The sequence below is a fragment of the Mytilus californianus genome, unplaced genomic scaffold (assembly GCF_021869535.1).
Source record: "Mytilus californianus isolate M0D057914Y unplaced genomic scaffold, xbMytCali1.0.p SCAF_7, whole genome shotgun sequence".
Taxonomy (NCBI): domain Eukaryota; kingdom Metazoa; phylum Mollusca; class Bivalvia; order Mytilida; family Mytilidae; genus Mytilus; species Mytilus californianus.
The window spans coordinates 79663280-79681288 of record NW_026262723.1 but is presented as its reverse complement, the minus strand read 5'-3'; the positions used below and the strand labels follow the sequence as shown (position 1 = coordinate 79681288).

The following is an 18009-nucleotide window of genomic DNA, read 5'->3' as shown; positions in this document are numbered from 1 at the left end:
GTTTCCTGTTATATGATTGTTTGGTTTTATTTTTGTTGGTGAAATGAAACTACATATTTATTTAATAATACGTTTTATCCATATTAAATGTTGTTAACATTTTCTTATTTTACCTGATTCAATAGTTGATATTTTTATTTTATTTATTACGTTATCGCTGAAAACTAGTCCTATGAAAATTATAATGTTATATATGTGACATGTATATAAAGGCATACTATGATTCTCGTTATTTCTTTTGATCGCCTTATACCTCTGATAACTAAAAACAGATCCTAATGATTTTTGTTATTTCGAAAATTTGGTGTTGATGGCTGATCTTAATATAACTATTCACAACTTTTTAGACTCGACGATTTTAGAGTTTTATATTACATAGACATCTATCTATCGTTGAACACCTTATACTGACCTCTAGGTATATTTTGGTCATTTTTGTCGCTGGGTTGCTTTTTAATCACTTCTCCTTTTATTCATATTGCTATGTAATTTGATACTGACAAGATTTAAGTTATTCTGCCCGACTAAATGAAATGCCTAAACCAATTTTCAAAAGTATATTTCCATTTCTACAGAAAGAAATCTTCCGGAAAAATTATCCTTAAAAACGTTAGAAAAATAATGATGCAAACTATTGACGGGTCCAAGAACTAGAAACAATTTTGGTAAAAATGCAGAAATATAAAATAAAAAATATTCTGTTCAGAAAATAGATAGCAAATGCGCCAAATTTCAACCATTATTTTCTATCCAAAATTTAATGGACCACAACCCCAAACAAGTAAATTGGATACACGACTCACATAACAGTAAGCTACTTCAATTGAATACTAGAATGAAAAATGCTTCCAAAAAAAATCAAAACTCAGTGTTTCAAAGTATTTTGTTTAACCTCAGATACACAAAGGGAATAGATCAGAGAGACGCACATTTTAAGAATAAACACCTTTCATAGATATAAAAAATATGATTTTGAAGTTTGATTGTACCTGTAGAATTCTCATCAAAAATAGGATATCACATCCTAATTTGACGGTAATGTTGTTTATAAAGCCCGTAAACTTAGACACAATCCGTGCAAAATCATCGTTCCTTTGAATAAACATATTCTTATAGAATATCAATTTAATATTTTCATCGGTACTAATGTTGATTTTGGTTTTGATGAATTAAAACATGAAATGAATATGTAATTGCTTTGCGTTTATAAAAACTTGTGGTACTACATCCTGTCGACATTCTGTACTTATATCTTAGAATTGCACAAGGTCATTATGTTTTCTCATAGTGTTTATGACGTCTTTACAACAAATCCGTTGGATGTGCACTGATTGATACTTTAGTCTGAAAGAACATGAATATTTATTGTTTGTTATTGGCTTTGAACTAGTTTTCAGTAACTGTAAATTGTGTATCTTTTTTATTTTATTTTATTTATTTAGTTTTTATTTTTATTTGGTGCTTCGTGCCGATTTGATTGGTCCAACCATTTTCAACTGATTTTTACTCGGATGAGATCCGTAGTTATCTTATCACCCAATTTTAGCTATTCGAAAACTCTCTTACTTCTACTATATAGTTAAGCGAAGGAAAAGGTTGGGGCTGTTCCTAATGGATTATCGATTTTATATGAGTGTGCTTTTAAAACGCAATTACAGCAATGATGCCTACGCTGACACTATCGAGTGCAAAATCGCGATCTTTATCTCTTCATATATATAAATCTTATCAATGAAATTTCATGAAAATTATTTTGTTAAGAATATCTATTTGTAATATCAACATGTATTGTTGTGAGAAAAATAATTCTGTAAATTTGTTTACGCGGGTGAATTCCTGATTTGATGACGTATACCAGTCAAATATTAAAGGGTAGAGAAGCATCACAGTTATGTTACATTATCTATCGATCACTAATTATCAGGGGTTGTAGTATTCACATAACTGATGACGTTAAACTTACGGCTAACATGGGAATTGTACATGAAATTGAATGTATTTATTGTGTACAAAGGTTCTTATACAAGAAGTAAATTCAGTGGATATTGGCATTACAGTCAAATTAATCTTTAATATAATTTCGTACGTACAAACAAATCACTCATGCACGCGATAGACATACGTTCTTCCAAAATAGCGAGGTGTGTATGCTATGTCAAGATCTAAATCGTCTCGAGGATTAAATTGTGAAGTTTAGTTCTCAACGATATTAGGATTTTTAAGCATATAGTATAGCAGTATTTGCTCACCCTTCCGGGGCACATGAGATTGCCCCCAGTTTTTGTTTGGGTTCCTGTTGCTCAGTCTTAAGTGGTTTTTTTTGGTAGTGTTGTGTGGACTTGTTTGTTTTTTTCGGCGTTTTTCGTTTTTTGCGATGGCGTTGTGGCAAACTTCTGAAAGTGAAAGCAAAACAAAAAAAAAGAAAGAAAAAGTACCTTTTCTTTATTGTAATGGTTTGATAGTTTTCATTTTTCATATTCAATAATTTGTTTTTACCAAAAACAAATGGGATGCCTTGCCACCCTCTCAGCTCCTACACCCTTGACTTTAAGCAGGAACTTTTTATAAGTTATGAAGCCCAACAAACCAAACAGTGTTTTCGATAGACTCTGCATTTTCAATATCCCAAATGTCAATTGATGTCTATGCGTGTTAATCTATTGTATTAGGTTGCTGACCTGCTGATTTTTACTGAATATCTCCTTATTCATGTCTTTCAAATCATTTTATTGTATATTAACCCATTGAAAAAGAGAGAAAAGAGAAAAATTTCCAACACTTCAGGTATATCAAAACAAATCAATGGCCATTTATACTGGCAATATAAACGAAAAAATTAAATAAGTGTTAAAACATGATTTTTAAGTTGTAAGGAAAATGAACCCGTAAAAAGGTTAATGGTTCACAAGTCCCAATGTATTTAAATTGCTGTGAAATCAAGTAAAAATAAGTATAATATAAGGTTTGACTCCTTCATGTTCCCCTTATTCACATGTTACCACTCCCCCCTCAGTTTTAAAAGTTCCTTGGTCCACTACTGATTAAGGTTAGCAAACCAAAATAGGCTTCTGTGAATTACCTCTTCCGTTAGAATAATGCATTTAGTCAACTAAAACAATTGCTATTATAAACATTGTAAAAATACATGAATTTAATATTTTATGCATTGGTAAGATCATGGAATGATTAAGAAAATGGATGAGGTCTTGCTTTTAAAATTTGAACCGTTAAACTAATCAAAGAACATAAAACACAGTGTTCAAAATAAGAAAGGTCTACGCTGTAAATATTTTTAAGGAAAAGGGACAACCACCGCAACACAAGCAAGGGTCACATGATTACAGAATTATAGTTTCCTAAACTTCTTCAGTCTTGTAATATAATTATGGGAGGGTGTCGGTTTGATTGCTTTTTTCATAATAACGTCTGATTGGAATGTGTACTTTCATTGAATGCATTATTCAGCTATCACACAGTGCAAAACCCATTTCCCCTTTTTCAGTTGTCCCTTTCGAAGATATGTGCCCACAGGACATATCCTCCTTATTAATTAACTGTTAAAAATGTTATCGTCTTAAATGTGGCCAAAACCTTTGACAGTCGAGGCAAGAAAGCAACTGCAAGTTACTTCTACATGTAGCTGTCTACATGGACATGAAAATCTATATGATTTATTCGCCAGCCATCAGATCTTGGGGACATCTGAGTTAACAATACTTCAGTACTTTGATTAAAGTTTGTTCTTATGTTGTGCTATAACACCACTGTCAAAGATTAGGAAATGGTTATCGTTGGTTGCTGTCTGTTATATTTGTTTTTCGTTTATTGTTTTGTCATAAATAAAGGCAACAGTAGTATACCGCTGTTCGAAACTCATAAATCGATAGAGATAAAAACAAATTCGGGTTACAAACTAAAACTGAGGGAAACGCATCAAATATAAGAGGAGAACAACGACACAACAAAAACACAACATTAAAATGTAACACACACAGAAAAGAACTATAATATAACAATGGCCATTTTCCTGACTTGGTACAGGACATTTTAAGAAAAAAATGGTGGGTTGAACCTGGTTTTGTGGCATGCCAAACCTCCCGCTTTAATGGCAACGTCAAACACAACACCAAAACGACAACATCACATGACAGGACCACAATACAAATAAATGGGAGAACATATAGGACAAAGAAACACACGAATAATAGCTAACAAAAGGTACTAGGCTTAAAATTCATAAATCAGGTCGGTATTTTTTTTTATATTTTACTATAGTATTAATGTATGGACTTTTTCATATTGGCCCTGTAACATGCCCGAGGTATAAATAATGGCCAAGGATGGTTGTAATGGCCCCGAGGCAACGCCGAGGGCCATTTCAAATGTCCGAGGCCATTATCCATACCAAGGGCATATTACAGAGCCAATAAGAAAAAAGTCCATATATTGATACTTTTATTAACCAACTTCATTGAAGAATAGTCTTCGAGTCTCGGGTTAATATACAGCTAACCAAGAATTTATAACAGGGCCAATACAGAAACAGCCAGTTCGTTCATAACACTTTTATTAAATGGGTTTAATTCTTCGATTAAACTTAGAGTAAGAAACTTACCGTGAAGAAGATACAGGAATTCATAGCTTAACTTGTCTTTTCGCGTTTACAATGGATTTTTGGTCAACATTGTCAGATGTAATTTCTAATTTCTCATCCAAGTACAAATGTACTTAATGTTATGCTATTACAATTCATTTTATCTAGCAAACATAAAGTAGCCGGGAAGAATAAATCAGACAGTTTAACTATTCTAATTACTCTTGAAACATCTGCATTATGATGATTGATCAACGGAATCGAAAATACTCGAAAAGGCTGTGAAATATTTCCGTTTCAAGACGTTACAAAACACTGAACATCATTTAAACTTTTTTTTAAATGACACTTATTTAAAGAAATAAACGACATTTTGATTTAATTGATGTCCCGTTTCGTCTGATCATAATGCATGGCTGTGATTTCGTAATGCACGGGTGTGATTTTCTAATGCATGACTGAGATTTCGTAATGACTGGCTGTAGCAATTTCTCCGTTCATAATGACCAGTTGTCGAAATTCTCCATTTATAAAGCATGGGCATTTCTATACATTTTGTAGTAAGTTGGTTAATAAATTGTAGAACACTATTCATTAATTTTGATGCACGGTATCACCTTATTTATTATAAGTACGTTGGTGGAATGTTTTGTCAATATCTGAAAATCCTACATAAAAGAATTTTTGTCATAGATCAAAAAATGTGACGATCTGCACATCAAATTTGCAAACTATTACATGTATCATGATTAATTTGTTGACACACTTCCTGGTAATTAAGATACATGCCTTTGTAATTGACAATTAAGATAAATGTTCCGCTTTTATAAGAAGTTTTACCAGGATCTTGTATAAACATTTATAATATAAAATATGGATAAGTATTTTTTTTCCGTGATATTCTTTTTAATGACTTTTTTCTCGGAATCATAATTATTAATTATAACAGCAATAAGCTTGTAATTAATTTACTCATTTCGTAATCGCTGACTTTTTTACGTTGTAAATGTGTTTATCTTTAAAGCATGCGTTTAAATAAACTGTATAAAATTGTTCGTCTTATAATACGCAGGTAAAGATATGAGCAGTTGAATTAAGTTTGTTTAACCTCAGTTACCCCAGGAATGGATCTTAAACTAGAGAGACGCAGTTTTTACATATATACAAACCTTAATCGTGTAATATTAGGACGCTTTTCATCGATTTTGAATAATAATATAACGTTAATACTCTCAACAAATATTTTTTGTTATTTTGAAGAGTGTATTTAAAATATAATATAATCAATATAAGGAGCGACAAATACATAACACTAATAGGCCACAAAACGGTGTTAAGCAAGGGCAAGTGTACCAACCAAGCTAGTATTATGGGAGGGTGTCTGTTTGATTGTTTTTTTCACAATTACGTCTGATCGGAATGCGTACTTTCATTGAATGCATTATTCAGCATTCACACAGTGCAAAACTCATTTCCCCTTTTTCAGTTGGCCCTTTCGAACATATGTGCCCACAGGACATATCCTCCTTATTGATTAACTGTTAAACATGTTATCGTCTTAAGTGTGGCCAAAACCTTTGACAATCGAGGCAAGAAAGCAACTGCAAGTTACTTCTACATGTAGCTGTCTACATGGACATGGAAATCTATATGATTTATTCGCCAGCCCTCAGATCTTGGGATCATCCGAGTTAACAGTACTTCAGTACTTTGATTAAAGTTTGTTCTTATGTTGTGCTATAACACCACTGTCAAAGATTAGGAAATGGTTATCGTTGGTTGCTGTCTGTTATATTTGTTTTTCGTTTATTGTTTTGTCATAATTCAGGTCGGTATTTTTTTTATATTTTACTATAGTATTAATGTATCCATGGACTTTTTCATATTGGCCCTGTAACATGCCCGAGGTATAAATAATGGCCAAGGATGGTTGTAATAGCCCCGAGGCAACGCCGAGGGCCATTTCAACTGTCCGAGGCCATTATTCATACCAAGGGCATGTTACAGGGCCAATAAGAAAAAGTCCATATATTGATACTTTTATTAACCAACTTCATTAAAGGACAGTCTTCGAGTCTCGGGTTAATATACAGCTAACCATTAATCTATAACAGGGCCAATACAGAAACAGCCAGTTCATAACATTTTTATCAAAAGGGTTTAATTCTTCGATTAAACTTAGAGTAAGAAACTTACCGTGAAGAAGATACAGGAATTCATAGCTTAACTTGTCTTTTCGCGTTCACAATGGATTTTTGGTCAACATTGTCAGATGTAATTTCTAATTTCTCATCCAAGTACAAATGTACTTAATGTTATGCTATTACAATTCATTTTATCTAGCAAACATAAAGTAGCCGGGAAGAATAAATCAGACAGTTTAACTATTCTAATTACTCTTGAAACATCTGCATTATGATGATTGATCAACGAAATCAAAAATACTCGAAAAGGCTGTGAAATATTTCCGTTTCAAGACGTTACAAAACAATGAACATCATTTAAACTTTTTTTAAATGACACTTATTTAAAGAAATAAACGACATTTTGATTAAAGTTTGTTCTTATGTTGTGCTTTAACACCACTGTCAAAGGATAGGAAATGGTTGTCGTTGGTTGTTGTCTGTTATATTTGTTTTTCGTTTATTGTTTTGTCATAAATCAAGTCGGTATTTTTTTTTAATTTTTAATCGTTTCGCATTTTGTCATGTCAGGCCTTTTATATCTGACTATGGGTATGGGTTTTGCTCATTGTGAAGCCTTGTGGTAACCTCTAGTTGCTTAAATCCGCTTCATATGGACACTGTTGGCTTTTTTGTCATTGACAATCTACCACATCTTCTTATTTTATAAAGATTTTAGAAAACTATTCATTCATTTTGATACACGGTTTCACATTATATATCATATACACTGGTGGAATACTTTGTCAATATCTGAAATACCAACATACAAGAATTTGTGTCATAGATCAAAGAATGTGACGATCTGCACATCACTGAAAGTTGCAAACTATTACATGTATCATGATTAATTTGTTGACACACTTCCTGGTAATTAAGATACGTGCCTTTGTAATTGACAATTAAGATAAATGTTCCTTTTTTCCTAGAAGTTTACCAGGATTTTTTATAAAACATTTATAATTAAAAAAGTAGGATAAGTATTTTTCTCCGTGATATTATTTTTAATGACTTTTTTCGCGGAATCATAATTGTTAATTATAACAGCAATAAGCTTATAATGTATGTACTCATTTCTTAATCGCTGATTTTTTTACGTTGTAAATTTGGTTTATCTTTGAGGCATGCGTTTAAATAAACTATATAACATAGTTCGTCTTATAATACGCAGGTATAGATATGAACAGTTGAATTAAGTTTGTTTAACCTCGGTTACCCCAAGAATTGATCTTAAACAAGAGAGACGCAGTTTTCACATACAAACAAACCTTATTGTGTAATATTAGAACGCTTTTCATCGATTTTTTGAATCGTTATTTAACGTAAATACTCTCAACAGATATTTTTGTTATTTTGAAGAGTGTATTTAAAATATAATATAATCAATATAAGGAGCGACAAATACATAACACTAATAGGCCACAAAACGGTGTTAAGCAAGGGCAAGTGTACCAACCAAGCTAGCTATACTAACCCCTCGAAACAAACAAATGAAGGAATTCAATTTCAATTGCATTTTATAATTTTTCCTCATTCTATGGCCGTTCTTGGAACTTGATTTCTTGATGGTGTATGATATCATACGATGCGACTGTCATACAAGTGAGAGGTTTAGCTAGCTATAAAACCAAGTTTGATCCACCATTTTCTACATAAGTTGATGACAAATGGTAAACTAGTTTGAAATTAAACATGTCTGGGAGATTTCTGTAAAATACTGACTAAATGCAGCGTACATAACAAAATTATAATGTAATGGTTGTCATGTGATCTTCGCAGGTCAGAAATAGTTTGTGTGATTAAGTTTTTGGGAGGACGAGCCATTGAGGAAAATATGAAGCGGCACGCATTATTTAAGAATTTTGAAAACATCGGAGATTCGCAAAATTGTACTTATTATACGTTTACCACTCTGAAACACTTGATATTATATCAGGTTTCAGGGAGTTTGATTTGAGTTGCACAAAGCTATACGAGTTATGACTGTATGGATTAATTTTGTTAGCTGTACATCTGCTTTCTATGTTGTTTTTTTTATTATTTTCCTATGAATTTCAATTTTCTGTATCTACCCTGTGGACATAAGTAAAGAGTTATTTTATCGTCAATTGAGTGTGTATAGACATGTGTCTTTTAACCAACATAAGAACTTGTATCATCAATTTTAAATAACAACAGAAAGGATACGATGCTCACGAATTTCATTGGATGTTAATGTAAAGGACTAAAAATAAACATCTGGAGGCAAAAAGGATGCGAGACCCAAGAATATTCCAAATTACGATTATAAGTCACGACAATGATACAATTTGTTTTACAAATAATTTTTAAAGACACTAAATCATAAACATGTTATGAATCGTATATGTTACGTGTATATGTCAAATATCAAAATAAAATAATTTATTTGCTGCAATTTTTCCTTTCATTTTAATAGGGGTTAATATTAAATTAATTTATACATAATTTTGACATTTGCAGATGATAACGATACTGAAAAACACTGGTCTGACGTCATTTTCGGACAGGATTTCTTAGGCATTCAATGGCATACAAACAATATACATAGATCTTTCTCAGAAACAAAATTGAGAAGAAATACTCACACCTGTCTATATCTGTTTATCGATATCATATATATTTGTTTGTTTGTATATTAACCATATAGTACTTTTAAAGCAATAATATTTTTGAGGTGATTCAGAAAATATTGTCCAATAAGATTTCTAGTTAAAAATATTTTACAGGAAACCACGATAACTAATCAGTACCTCAAAAATAAAAAATTAAAAAAAACAAGAAGCAAGACCAATGAATTAAGAACAGGACTTGGTGTGGCTACTAATTAATTATCGGATATAACTAACATTCCCATCCAACTAAATTATTAACATTTACTATCCACATCTGACAAGAAATGGCAGCAAAGGAGCTTTCTACAATTCCAGATGTTTTGATTACACATACAGGAGCAGAGTCATCATCGGAAACAGCAAAAGGAGAACTAAATAGCGATCTGACCTTGATAAATCCTTTAGACGAGACTTCAGATGGAGGCTGGGGATGGTTCATTGTGATAAGCAGTATGATGATCCACTTCATTGTTGGTTTGTGACTTTAAATTTAAAGATATCATACCCTAATGCAATGGAGTTTCTTAGCTTGCGAATTTAACCAATTAACTCTATAAGGCAGATAATTTATTTTTAAAAACAAATTGTTTGATATTTGACAACATTTTTTTCGCTTAAAATAAATTGAACCAAATAACAACACATATCACTGATGAGAAATAAACATTATCATGATTAGGTATGATTGATATATTTTTTTAAATAAATGTACTATACTTAGTAAAGGCCAATTCAAGAAATATATAACAGGTCCATATTTTTCATGATTATTAGTATATTTACTGATATTTTTTTTAAAAAATGTACTATACTTAGTAATGACCAATTTAAGAATTATATAACAGTATCCATATTTTTCATCAACTACTATTTCATTCTAGCTGGTTTAAACAGGGCAGCAGGAATATTATACCTGCGATTTGAAGAGAAATTCAATAAACCTGCTTCAATCACAGCGTGGGTTACTTCATTGTCAGTCAGCTTGACTCTGGCTGGAGGCAAGTACTTCAGACATACTTAAACGTGATTGATATGAGAGTAGCTCTTATTCTTTTTCCTTGTTTGGCTTTACTTTTGATCCTTTTCGACTATTTCTGCTCTTGAAAATGGCGAAATATACAAAAAGAAACACAAAGTCGAAGAAGAACCGACAAAACCTATGCAATTAACGAAAACCGACGAAAAGAAAAACAAGTCTACAAATCGCTTTATAAAAAACTTAAGATTTAGCAAGGAACACCACAAAAAAAAATAGGTGATCTCATGTGCTTCGGAAAGGTAACCAGAATTTGCTCCAAATGTGGTACCCGTCGTGTTGCTCGTGGTTAGTACATTCAATATTTGATAGTTTCATTCAACGCTTGTATTAGGTTTGAGGTTATCTGTTACGTTGGCTTCGAGCATCACACATTGTATTGATGGGAAATGTATCAATTCTCTTTTCATAGATTGAGACTTATATTTTTAATGTTAAAATCCTTATTTCCTCCGCGTCTTATAGATTGTCTGTCGCTATTATATGCACCTCATTTGTGCATTCGACGTGTTTTGTTCATTTGTGTCAAATCTGTAGTTATTTCTTTTGATTTCATATATACATGGTATAAATGCACATGGTGATTTGGAGCTTCCCAGATGTATATTGTTGAAGATCGTATTTCACCTGTAGATATTATTTTCATTTGACTTGATATTGTCTCAACATCTGACTTGATATTTACTCAACATCTGACTTGATATTGTCTCAACATCTGACTTGATATTTACTCAACATCTGACTTCATTAATAAACATGTGTCGATATTTATGGGGATAGGCAGTCTCAAAATAGGAATCCTTATTATTGGTTATACAAATATTACAATGATAACCTGATATTAAGACACCATATTGTAAATTCAGAAATTATTGCGAAATTTTTATAATGCGAGTAATGCGACTCGGAGAGAATCGCAATAATAAGAACTTGCATTCTTGTATCTGATACATATATCGATATACAGATACTCTTGAAATCGCAATAATTAATCTCACATGTTGTCCATTTTTCAAAAATTGCAATAATAAGTGCACGCAAAATTTCTGGATTTTGAAAGTGATGAATTATGTTTGATCATTTGGTTTTGTAGGTCCAGTAGCATCAGCATTGTGTAACAGATTTTCGTACAGATGGGTTGTTGTAGCAGGAGGAATAGTTTTAGCTGTCTCCATGGTGATATCTGCACTCTCTCCCAACCTGTACGTTTTGTTTGTCAGCTATGGGGTTATTGGAGGTAAAACAAATTGTTAAAATGTCATGTTGTTTATAAAATAGTGAACACAAATTATTATAGTGTTTAATATTTACTATGTATAAATCAAAAATCGGTAAAAAAGAATTGAATGCTTTTTTTAAAGTTTTATTGGGGTACCAAAAACATTTTGCATGAAGTGCAGCTTTATATAAAATATGTGCACACGATCAACGCTTTTACAACCCTATAAAATTATAAAAAGAAGCATTCAATTCTTATAATTGCATTTTTGTGCTTCAACCATGAAATTAAGTTATATCAAGATTTATTATTGTTTTTCAATGCATTATTATAACATTGCCACGGATAGCACGTGGAGTCACTGCTGTTGTATTTTATACGGAAATATTGGTATATAATTTGATATCGGAGGGCCTTGTGATTGTTTTCAGTTAATCAAAATTACGGATTAGCATGAAACATACATGTAATGTAATTATTACAAAACAAACTACAAAAATAAATAAGACGTTAAAATGGAAGGTTAAAAAGTTAATGCATTTTAAAATGTTGAACTAATGTAAGAATACTAAAAAGAGAATTAAGATGATATAGACATATAATTACATAACATGTATGTTTCATAAGAATCCATACTTTTGATTGGCTGTCAACTATCGAGAGACATTCCAAATCTAGATTTTATTTTCCAATAAAATCCAACATTCATGACAGCACGTGCTTCCCGTGACAACGTCACAAAATGCATAGGAAAAAACTAAATATTTGATATAATTCGTACTTTCATGGTTGTAGCATAAAAATGAAATTATAAGAATTGAATGCTTCTTTTTGTAATTTTATAGGGTTGTAAAAGTGTTGATCGTGCGCACTTTTTTTAGCATGAAGCGCTTTCGCGATTCATACAAAATTTGTTTCGGTCAACGCTTTTACTCCCCGATAAAATATCAGAAAGAAGCCTTCAATTCTTAAATGAAATATACGTTACCAGTATATGCATGGCTAATAGTAGATTAAATGATATGAATATGTTAAGAGGTACTTCACAGTTCTGGAAGAATAATCGATGATAATGTGAAAAAGTATAATGACGACGGAAATCAAGAAAAGTAAAATGATTAGGGAGGTCCATATTTAACGCAGTGCCTGCTTTGTATATAGAATAAAAACCACCGTTCTTGAACAAGATAAGGATAATTTCGAAAACTGAAGAAATAAAATACAACGAGAAGAATAGTAAATATATTCTTTAAATCTACCTTTAATCATGTCCATATTATTATACTTTTTCAGGTATCGGTAAGACTTTGGCATACGGACCAGGTGTCGTTATCGTAGGTATGTATTTCAGTAGAAGACGCGGTATAGCTGTTGGTTTGGGTACCTCCGGTGTGGCATTGGGTGCTTTTGCTGTGCCAACTTTGGTTGAGTTCTCATTTTCGGAATACCGATATCTTGGAGCTTTTATAATCATGACAGGGATTGCTTTACAGTTGGTTGTGTGTGGATTTCTATTGCGACCATTGTCATTACACAAACAGATTACGGAGTATGAAAGAAGGTTTGTCTGCTATATATATACCAAATATAAAACTACTTCAACCCAGTCACGTGCTAATGTGTCTATCAAAAGCTAAAAGCCTCGTCAGTAGTTGCCTTATTTTTTATTTTCACATTATTTTTGGTCCATTTTGGGAATGTTGTGCTAACGGAAGATCTTTTGTTTTGTCCGATAAGATTTACTCACAACATTGTGATATGTGATATGTGATATGCCAGTACTCTCAGATCTGTACTCTGTGTCTTTTGGCTTTTTTTTTTGTAGTTTTATTTTGTGCTTTGTATCGACCTGATGCGTTAAGCCCTTTCAGCTGATTGTTATAGTTTGTTCTTATGTTGTACTATTACACCACTGTCTCAGGTTAGGGGGAGGTTTTGGCGCAAGCAAATATGTTTAACCCAGCTATATTATGTGTGTGTCTGTCCCAAGTCAGAAGCCTGTAATTCAGTGGTTGTCGTTTATTGCTGTATATCATATTTGATTTTCGTTTATTGGTTTGTACATAAATCTCATTTGAATTGTTTTACATTTGTCATTTCGGGGCCTTTTATAGCTTCCTATGCTGTTTGGGTTTTTGCTTATTGTTGGAGGACGTACGATGTACTACAGCTGTTAACCTCTACGTCATTTTGGTCTTTGGTGGAGAGTTGTCTCATTGGTAATCATACCACAGCTTATTTTTATATGGTTAGGCATTTGTGTATAGATAAAAAAGATATGTTGGCATCTACCTACCCATATATGTACATATTGACTCAGCTTGAAGTTAAATATATTTATTCTTTATTTCCTCAAGGTTTGCAATTAAGGCGACAGTAATTTACTCATGTTCAAATCTCGTTAATCGATTAGGAAGAGACAAAGCAAGGTAACAAACAAAAACTGAAAGAATCGCATGAACTCCTAAAGGAGCGAGCCCGGGAGCGTCGATAGGGTCAGCGTCTACTGTTATGTATGCATCACCCATCGTGCGAATTCACAGTCAGTCAAAATGTCACAATCGGAAAAAGGACACACATAGTCAAAACTAATGAAAACATTTAACCACATTAACTGTATTGACTTTATGTTACATATTATATATTAATTATATTGTCTGCACGTGCAATTGAAATGAAAACGGGTATTTGTACAGAAAGAAAGATTATAAATAGTTTGTTTTTTTTTATTTTTGTAGAAAACTACAAATACTGAAATGGACTGAGAATAATAAAAGTGTCTTAAGTTTCGCTAAATCACAAGAAAATGCCAGATCTTTGCCAACGGATACAGTACACAGGACTAGTAAAATTATTGTAAAGGATATTAACCGTTTTGCTAAAGTCAGTCTGAAAGTCGATGAGAAAAATAAAGAAACAAAGCAAAACGGAAAGTTTTGTGACTTTTCTCTCTTAAAAAATAATCGTTTCAGTAGTTTATGCGCAGCAGTTGTGCTTTTCAACGTGTCTTACCAGTCCAGCATGATATTTCTTCCCGCGCTTTCAGTAAAAATTGGCATCGATGAGTTTGAATCGTTTCCAGTTGTAGTTGTCGGTATTTGTGACGGACTTGGGAGAATCATATCAGGGTTTTTGTTTGACCGCAAGTGTATATTGCCTATAAGATGCTATATTTACAATGCAGCACTATTCTGTTTGGGAGTAACGACAATGTTTATCCCGCTAGTTACAGATACCACTCAATTCGGGATAGTATGTGCTATACTTGGATTATTTCTTGGAAACGGTGTATCCCAGCAGTCGGTTGTAATTGTTGATATCCTAGGAGAAGAAAACTTATCTTGTGGTTTTGGAATACTGATACTGTTTCAAGGAATAGGAACATTTATAGGTCCTCCATTATCTGGTACGTATATATATACAGCAAGCAAACTCTGAAACAGTGGTGACATAATGCTACGATTCTTTGTAGAGAAAGGGATGTTCACCCGAACGATAACGATGTAATGAGTTTGTACAGCAAGGTTAGATAGATGGCAAAAAAAAAGAGAGAGCCGATACCAAGGGGACAATCAAAAACCATAAGTCGAAGTAATGAAAACAACCCTAATAAGTCTTACAACAACAACAATAACAACAAAAACGTATGAAACCAATATATATGCACACGTGATTCTGCTATCCGAGAACAAAGTTTTGAAAGCTAAAAAATATAAAACATTGAGAGCGTAAATATCCTTAAACGACCCGGAATGAACAAACAAATTTAAACCATATTAGGTCAATTTTGCCTGTGGGAGTTGCAATTTTAGGCTTTAGTTTAATTGCAAAAAAAAAAATAACTGACAATATACAGACAAAATGTATCATTGACTTCAAGAAGTAGGTTTTGGGCGTATTGCATCATCTGGGACTAATAGTCCCCCAGCATTAGTACCGACCTAGTAGTAGAAGACTAATACGTATACTTCTACTATTACTTATAAGTATTGTGTACTATTAACAAATGTTAAGTTGGAGTAATAGTTAAAAATCATCTGTCCATTCTCTTGATCTACCTATATTTATGGCCCTTTTGTAACTTTGTCCTCGTCCTGAAAATATGCATGAAACGATTTTATTTTATATTTATGATATTAAGTCACAAATTTTAGTAGCTAGTTTTTCTTACGAGTCGATTTAGATTTAGATTTTTCTGTTCAATTCTTGACTGTGGTCAAATATATTTAAATACAATTGAATATTCCATGCGTAACCATGAAACCTAAACTACATTCAACTTTATCTTTGTAGGTTTACTTAAAGATATAAATGGATCGTACGATTATGCCTTTTATTTAGGTGGCGTTTGTGCTATCTTGGGTGCAGCCATTTTTATGGGAGCAAATGTTGTGCATTATAAATTAGAGAAAAATATGTACAATATAGAATCAAAAGAACAGTTGAAAGATGACACACGCTTTTAATTGTCATAAAATATAGATCTCCAAGAACGAGGGAAAAAAATTGAAATATTTCGCTTCTAATTTATTAATTATTTATTGATAATTTATTTCCATTGCTACGTTTGATTCAAGCAACAAATATATAGAGAAGTCTAATCTTTTGTGTTTGTCTCTATGTTTTTATTGTATTTTTCTTGGGATTCATTTGTTTTTGCTTTTTGTTTTTGAATTGCTAAATATCATTTGAAAATATTTTAATAATTATTTAAGACAAACCCATGCTTATAGAAACATGATGATTTGTTGTCGATAGTGATCAAATATGTTCAGGTCATATTTTGATAACTGTAGTTATTTTAAGAGACAAGTTTGTTAAAAAAAACTCCATATATGAAATATGCCTGCGTTTGTTTTGGCCTTTAGAATTTACTTCAACAACTTTGTTACCACAGTTTCTTCTAATTAACTGACTAGATTTCCTTGAAACTTTCATAGTATCTTAAATATCTAATGGCATTATGTACCTCTTATTATTTGTTTATTCTGTGAGTTCTTTTTATTAAAATTTAACTCGTGGTTAATGATGAGTTGCAGATATAAGACGCCTACCATTTCATGTAATATTGCAAAATTCGTGCTTTACTACAGAAAATTTCGAAAATCATTCGGCACAATGTAAGATAACATGGACTTCCATCATATTACATAGGGGATAGTCGTCTTATATCTGTAACTCCTGCTAAGTAAACCACTGATAAAATATTCATAAAACTTTCACATAATCTGTCTTGCATAGCTAGCTTACCGAATTAGACTATTTACCGGATTTGTAATAACATAAGTAACACGACGGGTGCCACATGTGGAGCAGGATCTGCTTACCCTTCCGGAGCACCTGAGATCACCCCCAGTTTTTGGTGGGGTTCGTGTTGCTTAGTCTTTGGTTTTCTATGTTGTGTCATCTGTACTATTATTTGTCTGTTTGTCTTTTTTATTTTTGGCCATGGCGTTGTCAGTTTGTTTTCGATCTATGAGTTTGACTGTCCCCCTGGTATCTTTCGTCCCTCTTTTAGCTCACATTGTCTTACATTGTGCAATATCATTTTTAGAGTTTCATGTGGCATAATATGTACTTTTTTTATATTACATAACAAGGTAGACGTGTCATATCTGCAGCTTATATTAAACTACTGGATTTCGATAAAACTTTCACAGAATCCGTTTTACATGATACAATTGTCATTGTGCCCTCCTTCTTTTATTCGAATATTTTGTGGTGTTTCTTAAAGCAAATGTTGACTAATCATATCAATGTACACATGGGAGTGGACTAAAGTATAAACTTGTGACCTCAATACACAGTTATATAGTTGTTTTGCGACGTTAGTATCACTATTAACTTCCTTGTTTTTCTATTTCATATATGAATAAACAACTCCTCATCAATCGTTATGAGTACATATATACTTGTTCTCCGAGTGCGGTATTTCGAAATGTATTATTTCAAATACAATACACAAATGAATACTACTTTTCATATTAAAGGTTAACGTTTTGGGTTTCATAAATCTGCGCAATTCAAAACTTCATTCATAGTGACACTGAGATCTATTGTATCTTTAAATATCCATAAACAAATTAAAAATAAGATTCAACCTTGAAAAATTTCGGTCAACTGGTGAACGAATTTGATATTTGGTATTCGAGTGTTAGTTTATCATTGTTTTCTCCAATAGTATGTATATTTATGCTGCATACTAATCTGAAATTGCCTCTATATCTTAACGTTTTTCAAAATATTTCAGTGTATAAAAACTATAAGCTTTAAGGCAAATGAAACCTGAAAGGTCACAACTTGCGAGTATTGAAATAGAAAATGATATGGCCAACACTAAAACC

The 18009-nt window shown here is 32.2% G+C and overlaps 1 protein-coding gene across 1 annotated transcript; it reads left to right on the top strand.

Moving 5' to 3' along the window:
* Positions 1–7200: 7200 nt before the first annotated feature.
* On the top strand, positions 7201–16506 carry LOC127708780 (monocarboxylate transporter 14-like). The gene is made up of 6 exons (XM_052213900.1): positions 7201–9884; positions 10292–10408; positions 11540–11683; positions 12959–13226; positions 14404–15071; positions 15959–16506. Exons 1-6 carry the CDS (start codon positions 9695–9697, stop codon positions 16129–16131), a joined length of 1560 nt encoding a protein of 519 aa, XP_052069860.1. The 5' UTR covers positions 7201–9694; the 3' UTR covers positions 16132–16506.
* Positions 16507–18009: the final 1503 nt, after the last annotated feature.